Source organism: Plutella xylostella, chromosome 15, assembly GCF_932276165.1.
Source record: "Plutella xylostella chromosome 15, ilPluXylo3.1, whole genome shotgun sequence".
In the NCBI taxonomy this organism is placed as follows: domain Eukaryota; kingdom Metazoa; phylum Arthropoda; class Insecta; order Lepidoptera; family Plutellidae; genus Plutella; species Plutella xylostella.
Window position 1 is genome coordinate 9,043,919 of NC_063995.1, and position 17,581 is coordinate 9,061,499.

At 39.6% G+C, this 17,581-nt stretch overlaps 1 protein-coding gene across 2 annotated transcripts in view; it reads left to right on the forward strand.

The window, feature by feature from the left end:
• Positions 1 to 17,581, forward strand: part of LOC105388559 (multiple C2 and transmembrane domain-containing protein) — a 52,531-nt gene that overhangs the window by 34,004 nt on the left and 946 nt on the right. For both annotated transcript variants that reach the window (XM_038108408.2, XM_038108407.2), the window contains exons 5-13: positions 8,049 to 8,229; positions 10,369 to 10,556; positions 11,096 to 11,309; positions 14,771 to 14,916; positions 15,677 to 15,822; positions 16,293 to 16,363; positions 16,528 to 16,631; positions 16,920 to 17,029; positions 17,270 to 17,367. In XM_038108408.2, the coding sequence (XP_037964336.2) occupies positions 8,049 to 8,229; positions 10,369 to 10,556; positions 11,096 to 11,309; positions 14,771 to 14,916; positions 15,677 to 15,822; positions 16,293 to 16,363; positions 16,528 to 16,631; positions 16,920 to 17,029; positions 17,270 to 17,367 (1,258 nt within the window). The remainder of the gene's footprint in view (positions 1 to 8,048; positions 8,230 to 10,368; positions 10,557 to 11,095; positions 11,310 to 14,770; positions 14,917 to 15,676; positions 15,823 to 16,292; positions 16,364 to 16,527; positions 16,632 to 16,919; positions 17,030 to 17,269; positions 17,368 to 17,581) is intronic.

Consider the following 17,581-nt stretch of genomic DNA (forward strand, 5'->3'; position numbering starts at 1 on the left):
GGCTTTTCAGTCCTCAGGCTCTGAGGAATGGCCGAGGAGAATAGGTGACGAAGTTTCCCGAAACCTCCCTTGATAGTTGTTGGGGTAATTAACTATTGATAAGTATAGGATCCTTCACATAATATTAGAATTCCAATTTTGCAACCCTTTTTTTAAATTATCGTGCGTTAAGTTATGGCTGAAAAATCAGCAATTAAAAATCTTTTTTTTGTTTAATCTAAAATAGCCAGAGCATGATGGCTCAGATAAGAAAGCTGTCCTTCCATATATGGCTATTAAAAATATGTATATAAATAAGCACCTATTTAAAATACGCATAAGCCATAACTCATCACGTGGTCATTTAAAAGTGACGCAAAATTTGAATTATACCTACCTAAATACTATTTGAAGGATCCCAAACTTAAATAATTAAAGCCATATTTCTTCAGATTACTTTGTCACCGCACCAACATAAAAAATAACAGCTCTTGCTTAGGTTTATTTATTTTGTACTGTCTCATAGAATTGGTGTAAACCTTAAATTATTTCTTACATTTTAGTGTTTTTTTTTTCAATATTATTTTATTGTATTGTTTTTAGTTTATTTTTGATAATATAATCTTTTTAATAATGTCAAAGTTAGATGCAAAGGATACCAATAAGTCCTATTAGTCAATTCGCATCATTCAAGCCTAAACACGAGGTAGTTGCTATATACCGTTGAGGAGTTCCCTTGACTGCCTTCCGTTTCCATCATCAGATCAGCTGAAGGTCACCATCATATTTTTTTGTTACAAGAACTAAATTTACGTTCTAAATTTTATTAGAATCGGTTAATAGGTGCCCAAAATGGAACTCCTCTCCTATCCTAGCTCCTTAAACTAGCACTTGGCTAAACTATTCCCGCTTACTACGCTTCGCCTTAAAAATTATTCCTCCGGGAATTCCCCAATAAAAAGTAGCCTAAATTTAAGTTCAGGGTGTCAGTTATCTACATTCGTTTTGTCGTGAAAGATTAACAAAAACATCCATCCAACCTTTTAAATTTTGCCTTCATAATACAGATTTGGGTCCTTGGGCCCAAGTGGTCCAAGGCCCAGTGTAGTTGATGTATAGGTTGAATACGTTGTAACTTTTGCCGTAACACAGACTTTTGTCGGTAAAAAAAATCATAATTATTTTTTTAAAGTATTGAATTATTATTTAACTATTCAGATAATTTCATCCAGAGGGCTTCTGAGAAGGAAAAAATGCATTGAGCATAATATGATAACTACCAACATACAAAAAAACTGCTATGAGCAAGTACCTCAAAGCAAGGTAAAAAACCCCTTTTATGACTTGCCCATCACCTATTTTGAGGTCTGGATCCGCGCCTGCACGTCTCGGCTCCGTAAGTCATCACTGGCAACACGCACTGATTGAAAACTTTTGTTTTCAGACACTGAGGTATGTTTTCAGTGAAGATGTGTCGTAATTTCCCGAACGCTGCCCATCCGAGTTGGATTCTACGAGCTACCTCTTTATCGAAGTTGGATTTTCCTAATCGGATCACTTGTCCTAGGTAGGGATACTGATCAACAACTTCGATGGTGACACCTCCTACAGTTACGGGCGATGATGAAACATGTTCGTTCGACATGACCTTTGTCTTGTCCATGTTGATTTTCAGCCCAACTTGTTTAGAGGCATCATTGAGGTCTGTGAGCATTTCGCCTAACTCCTCCAGCGTTTCCGCCATAATAACTATGTCATCAGCAAATCGTAGATGAGAGATATATTCGCCATTGACGTTAATGCCCAGTCTTTTCCACTCTACAAGCTTAAAAACATCTTCCAGTGCACAGGTGAACAGTTTCGGAGAAATAACATCTCCCTGTCTCACGCCCCTTTGCAACTGGATCGGTTTTGTGATATGTTCGTGTAATCGAACTGACATTGTGGCAGCATTGTACATACATCTCAACACCTCGATATAGCGATAGTCTATATGGCACCGCTGAAGGGATTGAAGCATCGCCCAGAGCTCAATAGAATCAAAGGCTTTCTCATAGTCCACGAACGCTAGACATAAAGGTAGATTATACTCCTCGGTCTTCTGTATAACCTGCCGAAGCGTGTGTATGTGATCTATGGTACTATAGCCTTTTCGGAACCCGGCTTGTTCGGGTGGCTGGAAGTCGTCGAGTCTTTGCTCGAGACGATTCGTAATAACTCTCGAAAACAGCTTGTACACATGGCTCAGAAGTGCAATGGGTCTATAATTCCTCAATAGGGCTTTGTTGCCTTTCTTGAAGAACAAAGTCACTACACTTCTGCTCCATGCCTCCGGGCTTGTGCCTTCGAGTATGACGGAATTAAACAGCCTCCGAAGTGCTATTAAAATCGGTCTACCGCCGGCTTTCAGAAGTTCTGTCGTTATTCCATCATCTCCCGGAGCTTTGTTGTTTTTTAGCTGTTTGAGAGCTATACTAATCTCGTCTAGACTGACGTCCGGAATATCTTCGGTATAGTGTCGGGTGAGTGGCGCTCGGCTGTCGTGAGCACCGCTGGTAATAGGGTTTTGTGTTGTGGTGTATAACTGTCCGTAGAATCTCTCAATTTCTCCCAGAATTTCGGGCACTGATGAAACGGTGTTGCCAGTGTCGGTCTTCAGTTGGGTCAACAGAGTCTGCCGAACAGATCGATCTCTAGCAAATACTTTGGAGCCCTTGTTTTGCTCTATTGCGTCTTGAATGCGCTTGCAATTGTAGCGTCTCATATCGCAACGTCTTGCTTTGGCGATCTGTCTGTTTAGACGTCTGTATTCGACCATATCAACTGAAGACTGCAACCTCATTTCTCTCCGTTCTCTTATGAGACTCAGAGTCCCATCTGAGAGTTTTTGAGGTCCTCGGTTGGTTCGGGACGAAAAATATTTCGATCCTACCTCTCGGACAGTTTCCACAAACCTATTATTTAAATCGTCAACTGTAACGCAATTCTCTAAACATATCAGGCGGTCGCAAAGCTCAGACTGAAAGCTTTCGGGATCCTGGATTTGAGCAGGAGTAGGACGGAGCGTGGACTTCATTAGACGGGAGCGTTCTATTTTGCAGTTTATATTCAAAGTGCCTCTTACGAGTCGGTGATCGCTGCCGGTCTTAACCCTACTGATCACTGAGACATCATTGAATATGTGCTTCTTATCCGTCAATATGAAGTCGATCTCGTTTTTAGTCTTCCCATCGGGGCTAATCCACGTCCACTTCCTTTGTGGCTTCTTCTTGTAGAAGGAGTTCATCATATAGAGGCCCTCCTTCTCCAAGAAGTCAGCCAGCATTTGCCCACGATGGTTCCTGACTCCAAATCCATGTGACCCCACTTTCGTCTCGCCGCCTTCTTGTTTTCCGAGTTTCGCGTTAAAGTCTCCCATCACCACCGTGAAATGAGTAGTGAACTTACGCAGGGCAGACGATACGTCTTCATACGCAAGTTCGACCTCATCATCGGTGTGCTTAGATGTGGGTGCGTAAACCTGTATGACCTTCATTGAGTATCGTTTAGATATTCTCAGGATGAGGTACGCAACTAGGGCATGCAAAACCGGTTAACCGGTTAACCGGAAAACCGGTTAACCGGACAATATATCACGGTTTTTCATAACCGGTTTTGAGAGTTCAAAACCGGAAACCGAAAACCGGGTTTTCACCGATTTTGATCGTATTTTTATATACTTTTTTACATACATTAGAAGTTGAACCCATAAACTCTAAAAATAAAAGAATTTGTATATCGGTTGGCACACTGATGGACACTAGATTAATGGTCAAACTCATAAAAAAGCACTAAAATATTGTATGGAAATTGAGTGACGATTTTCTGGTGCACATGCCGGCACTCTGCCTAGGCGCAGTAAAGCAAACACGACGTCAGTGACCGATGTGTGCGTGTGAGTTCACATTTTTTGCTGTATGAAAACTTATTGCTGTGTGAAAAAAAGGTACTCTGGGTGCACATAATTATAACGTTGAAATCTGGCCCAATAAAGCACAACAAGGTGGTCTTCATACAAACTCTAGGTAAAACAGGACTGCATTGACCGTTGTTGAAAATATAATTAGGCCAAGTGCGGGGACTGCATTCGACGTTATGGACTTTTTTCATGAAGTGTTGAGGACGTCAAATCAAATGCAGTCGTGTCCATCAATGAGTTAGGCTTTCTTTCGTTGCGTTGATATGAACAAATCTGTAATACATCAAAAAAACATTCATCATCTTACTGCTAGAGTGGTCGTAAGAATCAGACGATAAATGTTTTTTTTTCAAAATCTGCCTGTATGTTTAAAATATACAATTATTGATGATAACAGAACGATATAAAAACACCATTAAGGTGCCACACATTTTTTTTAGATGTGATAACAGTAAGTACTATGATAATTCTTATTTAACTTTTTTTCCTGTTCACTAAATTATTAATTTGTCATATGGTTGATTAAAAATAGGTAAGTATATCATAAAAAATGTTTTATTCGTATGTTTTGTGAATATCTCTATCTAAGAATATGGGTTCCTTGTTTAATTAGTACTGTATGACAAAAAATATTTAAGTAATATCAAAACCGGTGAAAAACCGGTTACCCGGTTTTGAGGCTGAAAACCGAAAATTCAAAACCGGTTTTGAAAACCTTCCGGTTTTGCACGCCCTATACGCAACCCGTGTCGACACACTTCCGATTTCAACGATGTTGTTGACGAGGGACTTGTTGACGATGAACCCGACACCCCCTTGGGACAGTTGGTCGCCCTCCCGGTGGTACAGCAAGTTTCCGGACTGGAGAATTTCCGTATCCTCTCCCTCTCGTCGGACTTCGGATAACCCTATAATGTCCCATTTTAACTTGCTGATTTCCTCTTCCAGCTCCTCTATCTTCACGTCTTCCCTCAGTGTCCGTGCGTTATATGTTGCCAGGTGCAAGGGTCGGTTGGGCTGGTAGCCGACTCTCTGCCGGAGATTCTTCGCACCCCCTGCCCCGCCGTTACCGTGACCGCTACCGGAGTCCGGGATAGCGGGGCTGCCGGGGACTGGGGGCCGGGGCTTTGTTTTTTCCATCATTAGGAGGTGTATTTGCCATAATCACCGCGCTTGGCAGGCGTGTTGGTGATTCTCCTTTTTTACGGCGGGAGATCGCCGCCTCTGCTAGGAGAGGAGGTCGGGTCGATTTACCGCCGCCCGACATTCGGCGTTGTCACTCGTTAGCACCACCCAGGGGGCACGTGTAGGGTAACTAGGGTTTGTACCTACGGACGTGAGCGACAAGCCCCCCCAAGTAAAGTATTATATAAAGCCATAATTCGGTTAATAGGGGCATGGTCTCCAACGTTTGTTCTACATATGGGCAGTGTAAACGGAGCATCTCTTATAACTCTAGCTGAGACTTTGGGGACATTTAGAGATATCCTCTGTAATAGTTCGGGACAATCAATGATACCGTGCATCAGCTTGAAAAAATAAAATATAACTGTATGTACTGGTACTTCTCTAAGTTTTTTGGTTGAGATTGAGCGATGAAGCGCGTTATGATCTTACAATTAATATAAGTATTACAAAACTGTATGTACAATAAATGTAATATGAGGATTGAATACGTAAAATTTGTCGTGATAAACTTGAATATAACTGAACCATGATGATTCATGAACTACATAATCATCATAAATAACGTTTATTTAAATATGTAAATACTTAACCAATATATCCGTTGCAACTATTGGTGCAGTTAACAAGCAAGTGTGAATTCTGGAAACTGGAAACTTAACTGTGTTTTAGTACTCAAATGAAACTTCATAAATATTTACATGAGTTTAAAATAAACATCGTTTTATTTCTAGACTCTCCATTTATCGATTTGATGATACAAGATTTAAGATCTAAGTACGTTTATTGCGTCAATGTACTCTAGAAGGGTAATATATACTTAGGTACCGATGCGATCAGCATTATAATAATGGATCAATTGAAGCTCACTAGTGAATAGCATTGTTCTAGATACATGCTCTTGCTCAACTTACTGCTGCGCGGTGACCTCCGAAACCCTGCCAACATTAAAATACGCTTAGTCAAACGACCTGTTGACCACATTTGCAATTTGGTATCGTTTTCAAACAAAACCTCTTTTATGTATACCATCATTGCTAGCTTTTGTTACTTGACTTACTTGGCTATTGACAGCCATGTCTTTTATTCATTGCCAAAGTATTCGTCACGTAACTAGTCCGTGATCAACTGTCAAAGTGTTTTTCGTTTCTTACTTATAAATAGTTACTTTAACTTAGATATAAGAAACAGACTCATAAATTGTACTTTACCTTATACTCCTGCGCATTTTTACTCAGTTTATCAGGGTTGTATTTGAGCCCCAATGTCAGAAAATATAGTACAACGATAGTGTACAATCCCAATATGCTAAAATAAACACATCGCTCTCATAATCATAATCAAGTAAGCACATAGTCACTAAATATGTCTATGTTTGAGTAGGTACTTAAGAACCTGGGCTTAAAATGTTTACTTTACGAATTAAAATTTACATCTTTCCTTTTCAAGTTGACCTTTAATAATGTCCTTTGATAAGTACTTACCTATTGTAATAACTTTATAAATACCTACTTAGTATGAAAACTTGTTTATCACCTTAACCACTTGCGCTCATTCAACAAGACTGACCAAAATATTGTAAGTAATAATAATACCTATTACTATTATGAATAACGCATAGATATCTGCAGTTCGTTGACGGTATGAGTGTGCTTGGCGGCCGAAATACTTTTTATGATTATCAGTCTGTATGAACTCGATTAGCTGCTCTCGAGTGTACTCTGGCTGCTAATGGACTGTAGTTACCTACCTCACCCAACTTCAACTAGCTATAAGTTAATCAATTGTTTATGATTATTGTCGGCACTATAGGTCTATAATAATACCACTATATATGTGTAAAATTTATTGTAAATGACTGTTTGTTGCCAAAATATAAATAAATAAATAAAAAGTCATTGCTTTGAATTGAAAAGTGTTTGTATGTGCATGTACTTACTTATAAACAACCCAAGGGACCTTCCTAACAATTTTTCTGACTTTTTTGTACTATTAAACATACTCATACATTTAATTATAAGTTTTTATTTGGACGCTTTCTTTTAGAACTTTGTGTTTTTATGAGTTACCTACCTAAGCCTATTAACTCTGTAGCCTTGTTAATACTAACAGTACCTAAGTACATCACATAATGAGAGTATTAATAGTAGCTAACTTTAAAGCTTAAGGTTATTATTTATGTTAAGACTTCATACAAGGGCAAACCTAAAGAAAATCCTTGTTTGTCCACAATAATTAGGCACTGTGTTATTGGCGATATAATAAGTTATACTTATATTGAATATGGCTGTCTGTGACCACGTAGCCAGGAAACTGATTGATAAAAAACATTTTATTTTTAATTAAAAGATAATCTGGTTAAGCGTGTTTTGCCTATGTTTCCTTAAAGTTGGTCCAGTCGTAAGTATCGCGTTTTTCTTTAATATTTCTTATGTATTATATGTAATATGTCTATTATATCTATTAGATCACCATGATACAAAATAATCTTATTAGCATTGTTGGTTGAAAGGGATTGCTGGGAATTCCCGAAAATCAAGTGACTTACTTTTTTCGTCGTCTAGTGTTTGTCACCTTGGTCAAACTATCGCTAATACTGGACCTATTTGTCACCGTGATAAGCCCATCAAACCAGCGTCAGGTGCCAATTTGTCCGAACATATTGGACAGTATACGGAACAGGTGAAACCTTATACAGTTTGGTCCATTAAACTGGATATACCTAGTTCTAAGGTTGGCAGCGATTACACTTTTGTGCTTTGTCAAACTAACGAATAAATATGTGTTAACTAAGACAAGGTACAAAATAATTGTATTCCGTGCCGACTTCAGAACTTGTACGCCACTCGAGGAGGCTCTTTACCCCCTTTTTACTCTTTATCCCCTATCTCAACATCTAAAAACTCACACCCACATTTGGTTCCAGATGCACGCTCGACCTGTCTCAACTCGAGCGAGAGAGGACGCACGAGCTGCATCAGGAGCTGGAGTGCGGATTCGGGTCCGTCCACCTGCTGGTGACGGTGGGCGGCGCGGCGCAGGCGCTGCGGCTGGACAGCGTGCCCACCAACGCCGTGCGACATGTCACCGCTGATGAGGAGAAGTTTGTAAGTGTACTTCTTTTGGAAAATGTACAGCTTGCTTTGCTCGTTCGTGTGGAACCAACGCCGTGCGACATGTCACCGCTGATGAGGAGAAGTTCGTAAGTGCAGTTTTGTTTTATTCTTGTAGATGGTTCAGTGTATATCTTGGTGACGGTGGGCGGCGCGGCGCACGAGCTGATAGGCTTGATTGACTTGTATCCCACTAATGTCGAGCGGCAGGTCACCGCTGATGAGGAGCAGTTTGAAAGTGTAGTTTTGTTTCATTCTTGAAGAGAGATCAGTCCACCTAATAGTAACTTTCATTACACTTTACATATTTCATTTTTGTGGACACACTGCCGGCTAAAGGCGGCCGGCGGTGGATAACTTCCAGGCAGCCTTGAATAATGTTTGTGATTTCAACCGCGATGGGTCATCTACCCTTGCCTTGCCATGACATGGCGAGAGGTTGGAGGCGGGGCTCAGGAACGAACGCGATGGAAAATTACGCTTATTAAGTTTATTATCTTTTTATTAAGAATGTATCACTCACGGGCCAGTTTAAGAATTTTATTTGATATAGGTACCTTTCTTACGTGCGTAAAAGGAGAGTACATAGTGTTTTAAAAACAGATTTTTAACAGTTGGGACGTTAGTTAGCACTTAGTACTGTACTAACCTATCATTACTTTTTTTGCGATAGAATCTTCCTAAGTGCACCTTGTCGCGTTATACTGTTCTCAATATTTTTTTGGTCTTATTGTGGTTTGACGACCAAAATCTTCCACAACCAGTCGGGCAGGACCAATTACTACGTGTTGACTACTCTGCGCTTCCGCAATGAAAACATAAGTAATATTTACGGTTGTTTACTTAATTTACGCCGGTTTTTTATTTAAACACAAGGCAGAAATTGAACGGAAACTTTTGATGTGCTTAACGCGTTAATTTTATTACTTAAGTACTTTCGGATGATATAGCAGACGAGCATTCGTTTTTTTACTGGTGTAATATACAATACAAAATACTTTATTTGTACCAAAAACAAGAATTACAACACAAAAACTTTAAAATAAAATAGAGTACAAAAAGGCGGCCTCATTGCTTATAGTCCTAGTACTACTATTGTACATTTCCATAAAACAGCCTTATAGAATTTAATAGGTTTCATATTATTTAAGCTCCTTGACGATTAACTATTGAGTATCAATCAATCATGTTTGTTTAATATCTTGAGTAAATAGGAAATAAAATGATGATTTTTAAATGTTGAACTTTGTTACTCACTTGCTATAACTTAAAAAGGATTACATCAGCAACAGCCCATAATCTCTTAAGTAATTAATGATAACTTTTATAAAAATACTTTATGTACTTAGTTACATAGGTAACGTTTCTATTATAAGAAATGAGATGGTAAGGTTTAAATAAATAAATAAGATTCCACACTTAGACAACACGTAGACGAACAGATATTACAAAAAAGTTTCTCGATGCTAGTTTTTGTCCGTTGACCTTGCAGTTCAAACCTATTGAACAGACATCAAAGTACTTTTTTGCAAAGCATAATCATATCCGTAACCCTTTTTTATGACTCTTAAGATCATGTTAGAAATTACTTACCTCGTCATCGCAAATAAATAATTGCATATCCTTTGACTTGATGGGCTTCATATTGCGTCAACCGTGAATGAGGGCAAAAAGTGCGGATGCCGCGGCATGGCGAGTTAATGGACGAAGATAAACGTCACTATAGCGAGATTTGTGATAAACACAGCGATTTCATTGGTGGCACTTACATTATATAGGAGTATAAGCGCATAACCATCCTCCTTAGTGTGAAGGAAAACATCGTAATGCAACCTTCATAATTATATATCTAGATGTGTGAACCTACCAACTCGCAGTGACCAGTTAGAAAGAACTGATCCAAGGTTAGGAAGAGAGTTTAGACAAAGGTTTCATTGGAGTGAGCCTGTTGTACACATCTACTTACCCACACCCTCTCAGAGATTTTTTAAAATAATATTTTTATTTTAGATTATGTTTATCTCCTGAAATAATCAAATCCATGCAACGGCGACAAGTCCACCTCACACCTGCACCTAATCATTATGATACATTTACATTATTTAAACATCCCCGATTGTCACTTGTCCGCAGGCATGGTACCGTCTGGCGGACTGGGCGGAGGTGGGCCAGCTGACAGTGACGGTGCACGGGGCCCGGGGCCTCGCCTCTGGGCTCACCGGCGCCAGCGCCTACTGCGTCATGGAGCTCGACAACTCCCGGGTCCAGACGCATACCGTTAAAGGAACTACGGAGCCGAATTGGAATAAGACTTATACTTTGTAAGTTTGGTTTGTGCGCTTTCTGGTTGGGGTTGCAAAGGTCACTCTTTTATTGGGGATATTGGATTTATGAAGTTTGTGCAATGTTACTAGTTTTATAGTATGAGGTAATTTCAAACATCTTGCAATGTACGGTGACGGTACAACCCTCCAATCTTGGAGAGGGCCCAATTCTCGAAGCCTTTATCTATTCTATACCATTGAGGCTATTTGAGTAGATTTATGTATGTATTTCATATCCGGTAGGTACTCCATGGTAATATAATTAGAATTGTTAAAAATCTACGCGGAAATAAGTAAAATCGTGCAGAACATCTTAATTTACACAATGGATCTATGAATATTCACACCAATCTAAGTATTCCCGAGTTCGTAACTCTCCTAAATATAGTCTACCAAACACAAAACGACGCATGCGTCATTAATATTCTCCATTCATCCTTCAATCACAAGAATACGTCTTTTGTTTGTATGTAAAACCGAAACTTGACCTCTGACCCGGAGTGAATAGTCTGAATAGATGCGTGTTTCGTTTGCAGCGACATCAGCGACATCACCTCAACGGTGGACATCGCGGTGTACGATGAGTCTACGTATACTGCAAAGGAGACGCTCGGGAAGCTCTCCATCCCTCTGCTGAGGATCAACAACGAGGAGAAGCGATGGTACGCGCTGAAGGACAGGACGAAGAAGGGCAGCGCGCGGGGCAACTGTCCGCGGATACTGCTGGAGATGAGCGTCACCTGGAATCCGGTAAAAACTTCATTACTTGTAAACAAGTATATAGGTCCCTAATAATAATAATAATGTAAGTATTAATAATGTATGTTGATCTCTACTAGAGAACGGCAGATATGACCAGTTAACCGGCCCACTGCTACTTCAGCTTGCTTTTTTTAGCGCGTGGGACGCTGTTCCTCTACTTTATCCTCGGACATCTTAATACATGAGATCCCTTAACATTATAAGATGAAATTTGAAGGACGATATTATTTATCTTAAGAGTAGAGTATAGCACTTGCTCGTCCATACAAAAAGAGAAAACGTTTTACTACCCCTAAATATTATCCAATCTCCATGATTTTTTAATATGTTATTGACACAAGGAATAACTAGGTTTATAGGTTTTCCTTTTTTCAAAATTTTCTATAGATTCAAACTTATAGGCACCTCAAATAATGTTTTTTTTGTGATTGCGACTTTGTTGAATTAAGCCGTTTGTGGATCAATAACAACGTATTTTTTTTAAAAAAGCGAAACCTATAAACCTAGAATATATTAAGCTGAAGCGATTGACACTAAAATCAAAGAGATTGGTTGATATTTAGTTGGTGTAAAACGTTTTCTCCCAAAACCAGAATTTCATCAAGAAAAGTACCTATTGTCAGTCCCGAGCTGCAGTGCTCTCTATCGCACGAGATTTTTTACTATAGACAGTAGATTTTTTTTCACGAATTTACAAAAGTCGTAAAACAAAAGTTTTTTAGAATAACAAATTAAGTCACTATAATTTGGATGTGCACTTTAATTTGGGACACCCTGTATATAAAAAGATGTGAATAGGAAAAGTTTAAAGTACTAGTAGGTTTTCAAGCAAAAAAATGACTAGTGACTATATTATATTTAATCCTCACTCAACATGGATTAGGTTACTTAGGAAATTTTATTTACTTACATCTAAACTAACATAGTTACTTACATAAAAATATAATACTTACTTACTTACTATAAATTGACTTGAGGCCACAAAAGCGAATAATAAAATGTATTCTATGATATAATTACTTAGGTAAGTATACTAAGACATCATCAGCCAATAATCATCCACTGCTGGACATAGGCCTCTCCCAAGGAGTGCCACAACACTCGGTCCTCGGCCTTCCTCATCCAACCACTACCCGCTACCCGCCTAAGGTCGTCAGTCCAGCGAGCAGGAGGGCGTCCCACGCTGCGTTTGCCTGTTCGTGGTCTCCACTCGAGAACTCGTCTACCCCAACGGTTATCGGTTCTTCGGCAGATATGACCAGCCCACTGCCACTTCAGCTTGCATATTTTGACAGCTATGTCGGTAACCTTAGCCCTCTGACGGAAAACCTCATTTCTGATACGATTCATCAGAGAAACCAAAAGCATAGCTCTCTCCATAGAACGCTGAGCGACTTTAAATCGGTGGACCAGTCCTACCGTCAGTGTCTACGTCTCTGCACCATACGTCATCACTGGCAGGACGCACTGGTTGAAGACTTTTGTCTTCAGGCTCTGAGGAATGGCCGAGGAGAATATGTGACGAAGTTTCACGTAAACAGCCCAACCCAGTTGGATGCGCCTTGCAGCCTCCTTGTCGAAGTTGCTTCTGCCTAGCCGAATAGTCTGCCCGAGGTAGACATATTCTTGCACAACTTCTCACCATTGATTGTTGCCTCACCAACGGCGACCGGCTCCGGTTTGATGTGAGCATTGTACATGACTTTCGTCTTGTCCAAGTTCATACCGAGGCCTACACGTCGGGAAGCAGCATTTAGGCCACTTAGCATCCAGCTGAGTTCCTGCAGAGATTCTGCCATAATAACGATGTCGTCCGCGAAGCGGAGGTGTGACATGTACTCGCCATTTATACATTTGCCATGTCCTTTCCAGTCCAACGTCTTAAAGACATCTTCCAATGCATTGGTGAACAGTTTCGGAGATATCACATCCCCCTGTCTCACTCCACGTTGCAGTTGGATAGGTCTTGTCTTGTGGTCCTGTACTTGGACAGTCATAGTAGCGGCGTTGTACAGACATCTCAACACCTCGATATAGCGCCAATCGATTTGGCATCTCTGCAAGGATTCCAAAACTGCCCAGGTCTCGATGGAGTCGAAGGCTTTTTCATAGTCCACAAAGGCTGATTATACTCTTCGGTCTTCTGTATAATCTGCCTTACTCCGGTGTAATGTCATTGTGAAGAACCGAATTGAAGAGCCTCTGGAGCTGTTCGAGGATTGCAATACCTCCAGCTTTCAGAAGCTCTGTAGTAATTCCGTCTTCACCCGGAGCCTTGTTGTTTTTAAGCTGCTCAAGGGCTATCCTAATCTCGCCTATGTCGACGTCAGGGATGTCGTCAGTGTAGTGGCGTATTAGTGGCGCTCTGGAATCGGTGAGCTGAGCCACAGACTTCTGCGCGTGTGAAGCATAAAGTTGTCCGTAAAAACCTTCGATTTCGGCAAGAACCTCCGGCTTAGAGGCAACGATATTACCATCTGCAGACCTCAACTTCGTCAAGTGGCCTCTCCCAAGTTGCTGAACGAAGACTTTTGACCCCCGATTTTGCTCGATTGCTGCTTCTATGGCGCGTGTGTTGGAGCGACGGAGATCTCTTCGTATCAGCTTCTTTATAAGCTTGTTGAGTACCCGTAGTTCTGACGAAGTGTCACCTGCCGACGGAAATTCGCGTCTCTGCCTCATAAGCTCGAGTGTCTCGCTTGAAAGTTTAGACTCCTTGCTTTTGCTTCTCATGCTAAAAGAAATAAATACTTACTAAGACAACTCAAGATTTATAAACAGCCCCGAAACTTTATTAGTAGGTACTTATAAACTTATATTTTTACAAAACTATCATAATGTTTTTTTAGATTCACTGCATATATAGATGTAAATAACCTTACATACAAAATGATAGTCCAAGAACCGGCAAAAGGTCTATTTTCCAATAATCAAAAATCCATTTTATGTACTTACCTACTAACTCGTTACTAGGTAGGTAATTACCTACATAATAAAATACTTACTCACATGAAATTATCACTAATTACTTACATACTTCTTTCTATTTATCTTCAATAATTTCAAGTTTCGCTCACAAGTCACAACTCACAAGCACAACACAGAAATAATAATATGAAGGTAAGACGAAGACACTCCGTGTTTGGTCGCAATTTCTCGCCAACCGGCGCGGGGCGGCGTGGTGGCGGCGGTGGCGGCGCGGCAGCGTCCATCGATGTGTGCGTGACGCTACTTGCATGTGTGTGTGCGGTGCCCGGCGCGGGCGAGTGCACGAGCGACAGCAATACTTTTCCTAAATACCTATTTCGCTAGGATCGCGAAGCTATACTCTCCTCTTAAATCTAATAAATAAGTTCAGGATAATTTTCATTAAACATTACAAAATACCTACTTGCTTATAATAGTTACTCAAGCAAATATCGTTATAAATTTATTTTTTTTTCTTTCAGATAAAAGCTTCAGTGAGATTGCTGAGTCCAAAGGAAACTAAATACGTTCAGAAACCTGCCAAATTCGACATTCCATTAATTTATAGCAACTTGAAATTCATAAAAGACGTCTTCAACGCAATTTGCGTCGGCAACGAGTACTACAAGTGAGTACAAAACATAAAGCTGATTACTTTTTAATTATTATAATATATTTATTACGGAAAATTTAAAATAAGTTAGGACTTAGGAGATACTCCTTGATATAAACAAGGTCATTAAAAAACAATCATGGTTTTCTGTGTAGCAATCAAAGTCAAATTAAGAATCGTAGTTACAAAAGGATATAGGCACGTTAGGCTCTAGGTCTACATCAGGATGTATATCTATCTCGGGTGCTAAAGTCTAAGCTAGAAACACGTGCATTCATTATCATCAGTGCACGTCATGGGTCAAAGACCCGTTTCAAGTCCAAGCCAATTGACAGCAAAATTTATAGCTTTTGTACGACCTTTACTTTTTTTAAAGTTTTCGTGTTTAAAATCATACAGCGTATGTTACCTATGAGCGGTTTTTAAACGTGTAATTTAACTTTTTGTTTACTCTATTTTGCTTTATATAAAGATATACCTCTTACACAATAATAATTATGTTAATTTGTTAGAAACTCGTACTTTTTTGTCATTATCATGTACCTTTATAGGTACATGTTCATGTTCTCCACTCGAGAACTCGGGCGAAGTACGGCGGGTCTAATGGCAGCTTGCTCATGTTACAAGCAATGTCGGTATCCTGTTTCCTGTTCGATGAATGACCTGTCTATGACTCCGATATTCAACACCAAACAACGATTCTCTTCAATTTACCATAACCACAGAATAATAACTAGTACCAGCCATAACTAACCTTACTGCCCATTGTTTCCAGGCGTGTGTTCGAGTGGGAGAACCGTGAAAAGTCGGCGCTGGCCCTGATTGGCTGGCTGGTGTTCTGGTACTACGTGCGCGCGTGGATGTTACCGCTGCTGCTGTTAGCTCCCTTCCTCTACAACTGGACCGGACGGAGGACTTGCAGTAAGTGCCATTGAAGCTCTGAGAGAAAAACATTGGGGTTATAAGTTTGAGTTCTGATGTGTGTTGATGGCAGCACTGTAACAACTTTAAGTGTGCGTATCTGCATGACCAGTCATCTTTTAAAGTCATTTTTGATCGATGCTAGAGGATATCTTTGGTTAATTATAGTTACGTAACATTACAAAAAATACATTTTGTAACAATAACTGCCAATATCGAGCTATAGCTGCACGATTTAGAGAAGTGGTAAATCTAGTTATTTTATTGCCTATACTAAATTACTGAAGGAAGTATCCTCAAAGTATGAACCTAGTCGTATAAGTGTCGGTGGGTAAATTTTATATTTTTTACCATGTTTTTGGTAGGTAACCTGTTAGCAGCCTACACTATAGGTACTTAGTTGTATCTATTCTATCTCCAATGTATATCGTGTACTCTAAGAATTTTAATGAAATGTTTATTTGTTTCAGATAATACTTATTCAGAGACTTCATTACAAATTGTAGAAGAAAACGACGATGACGAATTAGAATCACACAAGGTGCATATTTTCTTAACATATTTTTGTAATGGCTATTATAGACTATAAGTAGTGCAAATTTGAGCATAATATAAAATAATATTTGTTCCCGATTATAATGAGCAACCCAGAGATCATTACAATGATTGTAACTGGTCTTTTATTTTGGATTTAACTTTTCTCAGGATGACAAAACGATAAAGAACCGCGTGCTCGGCCTGCAAGACCTCACGTTCACCATCAAGAACGGAATAGACTACATTGTCTCCCTTCTGGAGAGGTTAAAAAAGTAAGTTACGAAAGAAAAACACACAGCCTAGCCGTCACTAAGTAAATTCAGCTGTACTAATTCGTTATTTTTAATGATACACACCGACTAACGATATTTGATGACTCGAGAGACATACAGTGTCTCGTGAGTAGCTACTTATGTGTTATTATTATAATGAGATAGTGCGTTTTAATCAATCCAAACGGCATGCATGCATAATATAGGCTCATTTTTTTTTTTTTGAGACATAAGGCTTTCCCCAATGTCCTCGTACAACAGGTTTGTAATTATATATTGTTGTTCCAGTGTGAGTAACTTCACGGTGCCGTACCTGAGCTATGTGGTGATGCTGGCGCTGGCGGGCGCCGCGGCCGCGCTCTACCTCGTGCCACTCAACTACATCCTCATGGCTGCAGGTAAGAACCGTGTAGTGTAAAAAAACATGTTTAACGCTTGTTTGGAGCGGAATTTCATATTTGAGGTTTGCAAAAGAGGTATACTTAGCCGAAAGGCAGTGACTCAGATGGTCATTCTAAACATCTTTTGTTCTACGAGTTTTGAAAAGTTCGCGACACCTCTTGTGCTAATTTGCAACACCCGAATTTTTGTCAGCTTTTTACATCCCTGCTAAGTTTCTGTTTTTGTTTATTTCTTAGGTGTCTACAAGTTCTCCAGAAAGTTCTTCCGGCCCGAGAGAGAGCCTAACAACGATATATTGGACTTCCTATCGCGAGTTCCTGATAATGAGATTTTAGTAAGTTGCCCTTACGTAACTTTTCACTAGACCTAAAATGTTTGAATTCCTAATTGCTACGAAATAAAATATGGTGTGAATACCGTTAAGTCGCTATATTTTTATTAGGATTGTATACGAATAGTATAATACTTATACCTAACCTAATTAAGTAAATAAAAGTTCCACTTAGCAATTAAATTCATGAAAACGGCATGTTATTTCATTGCCATCT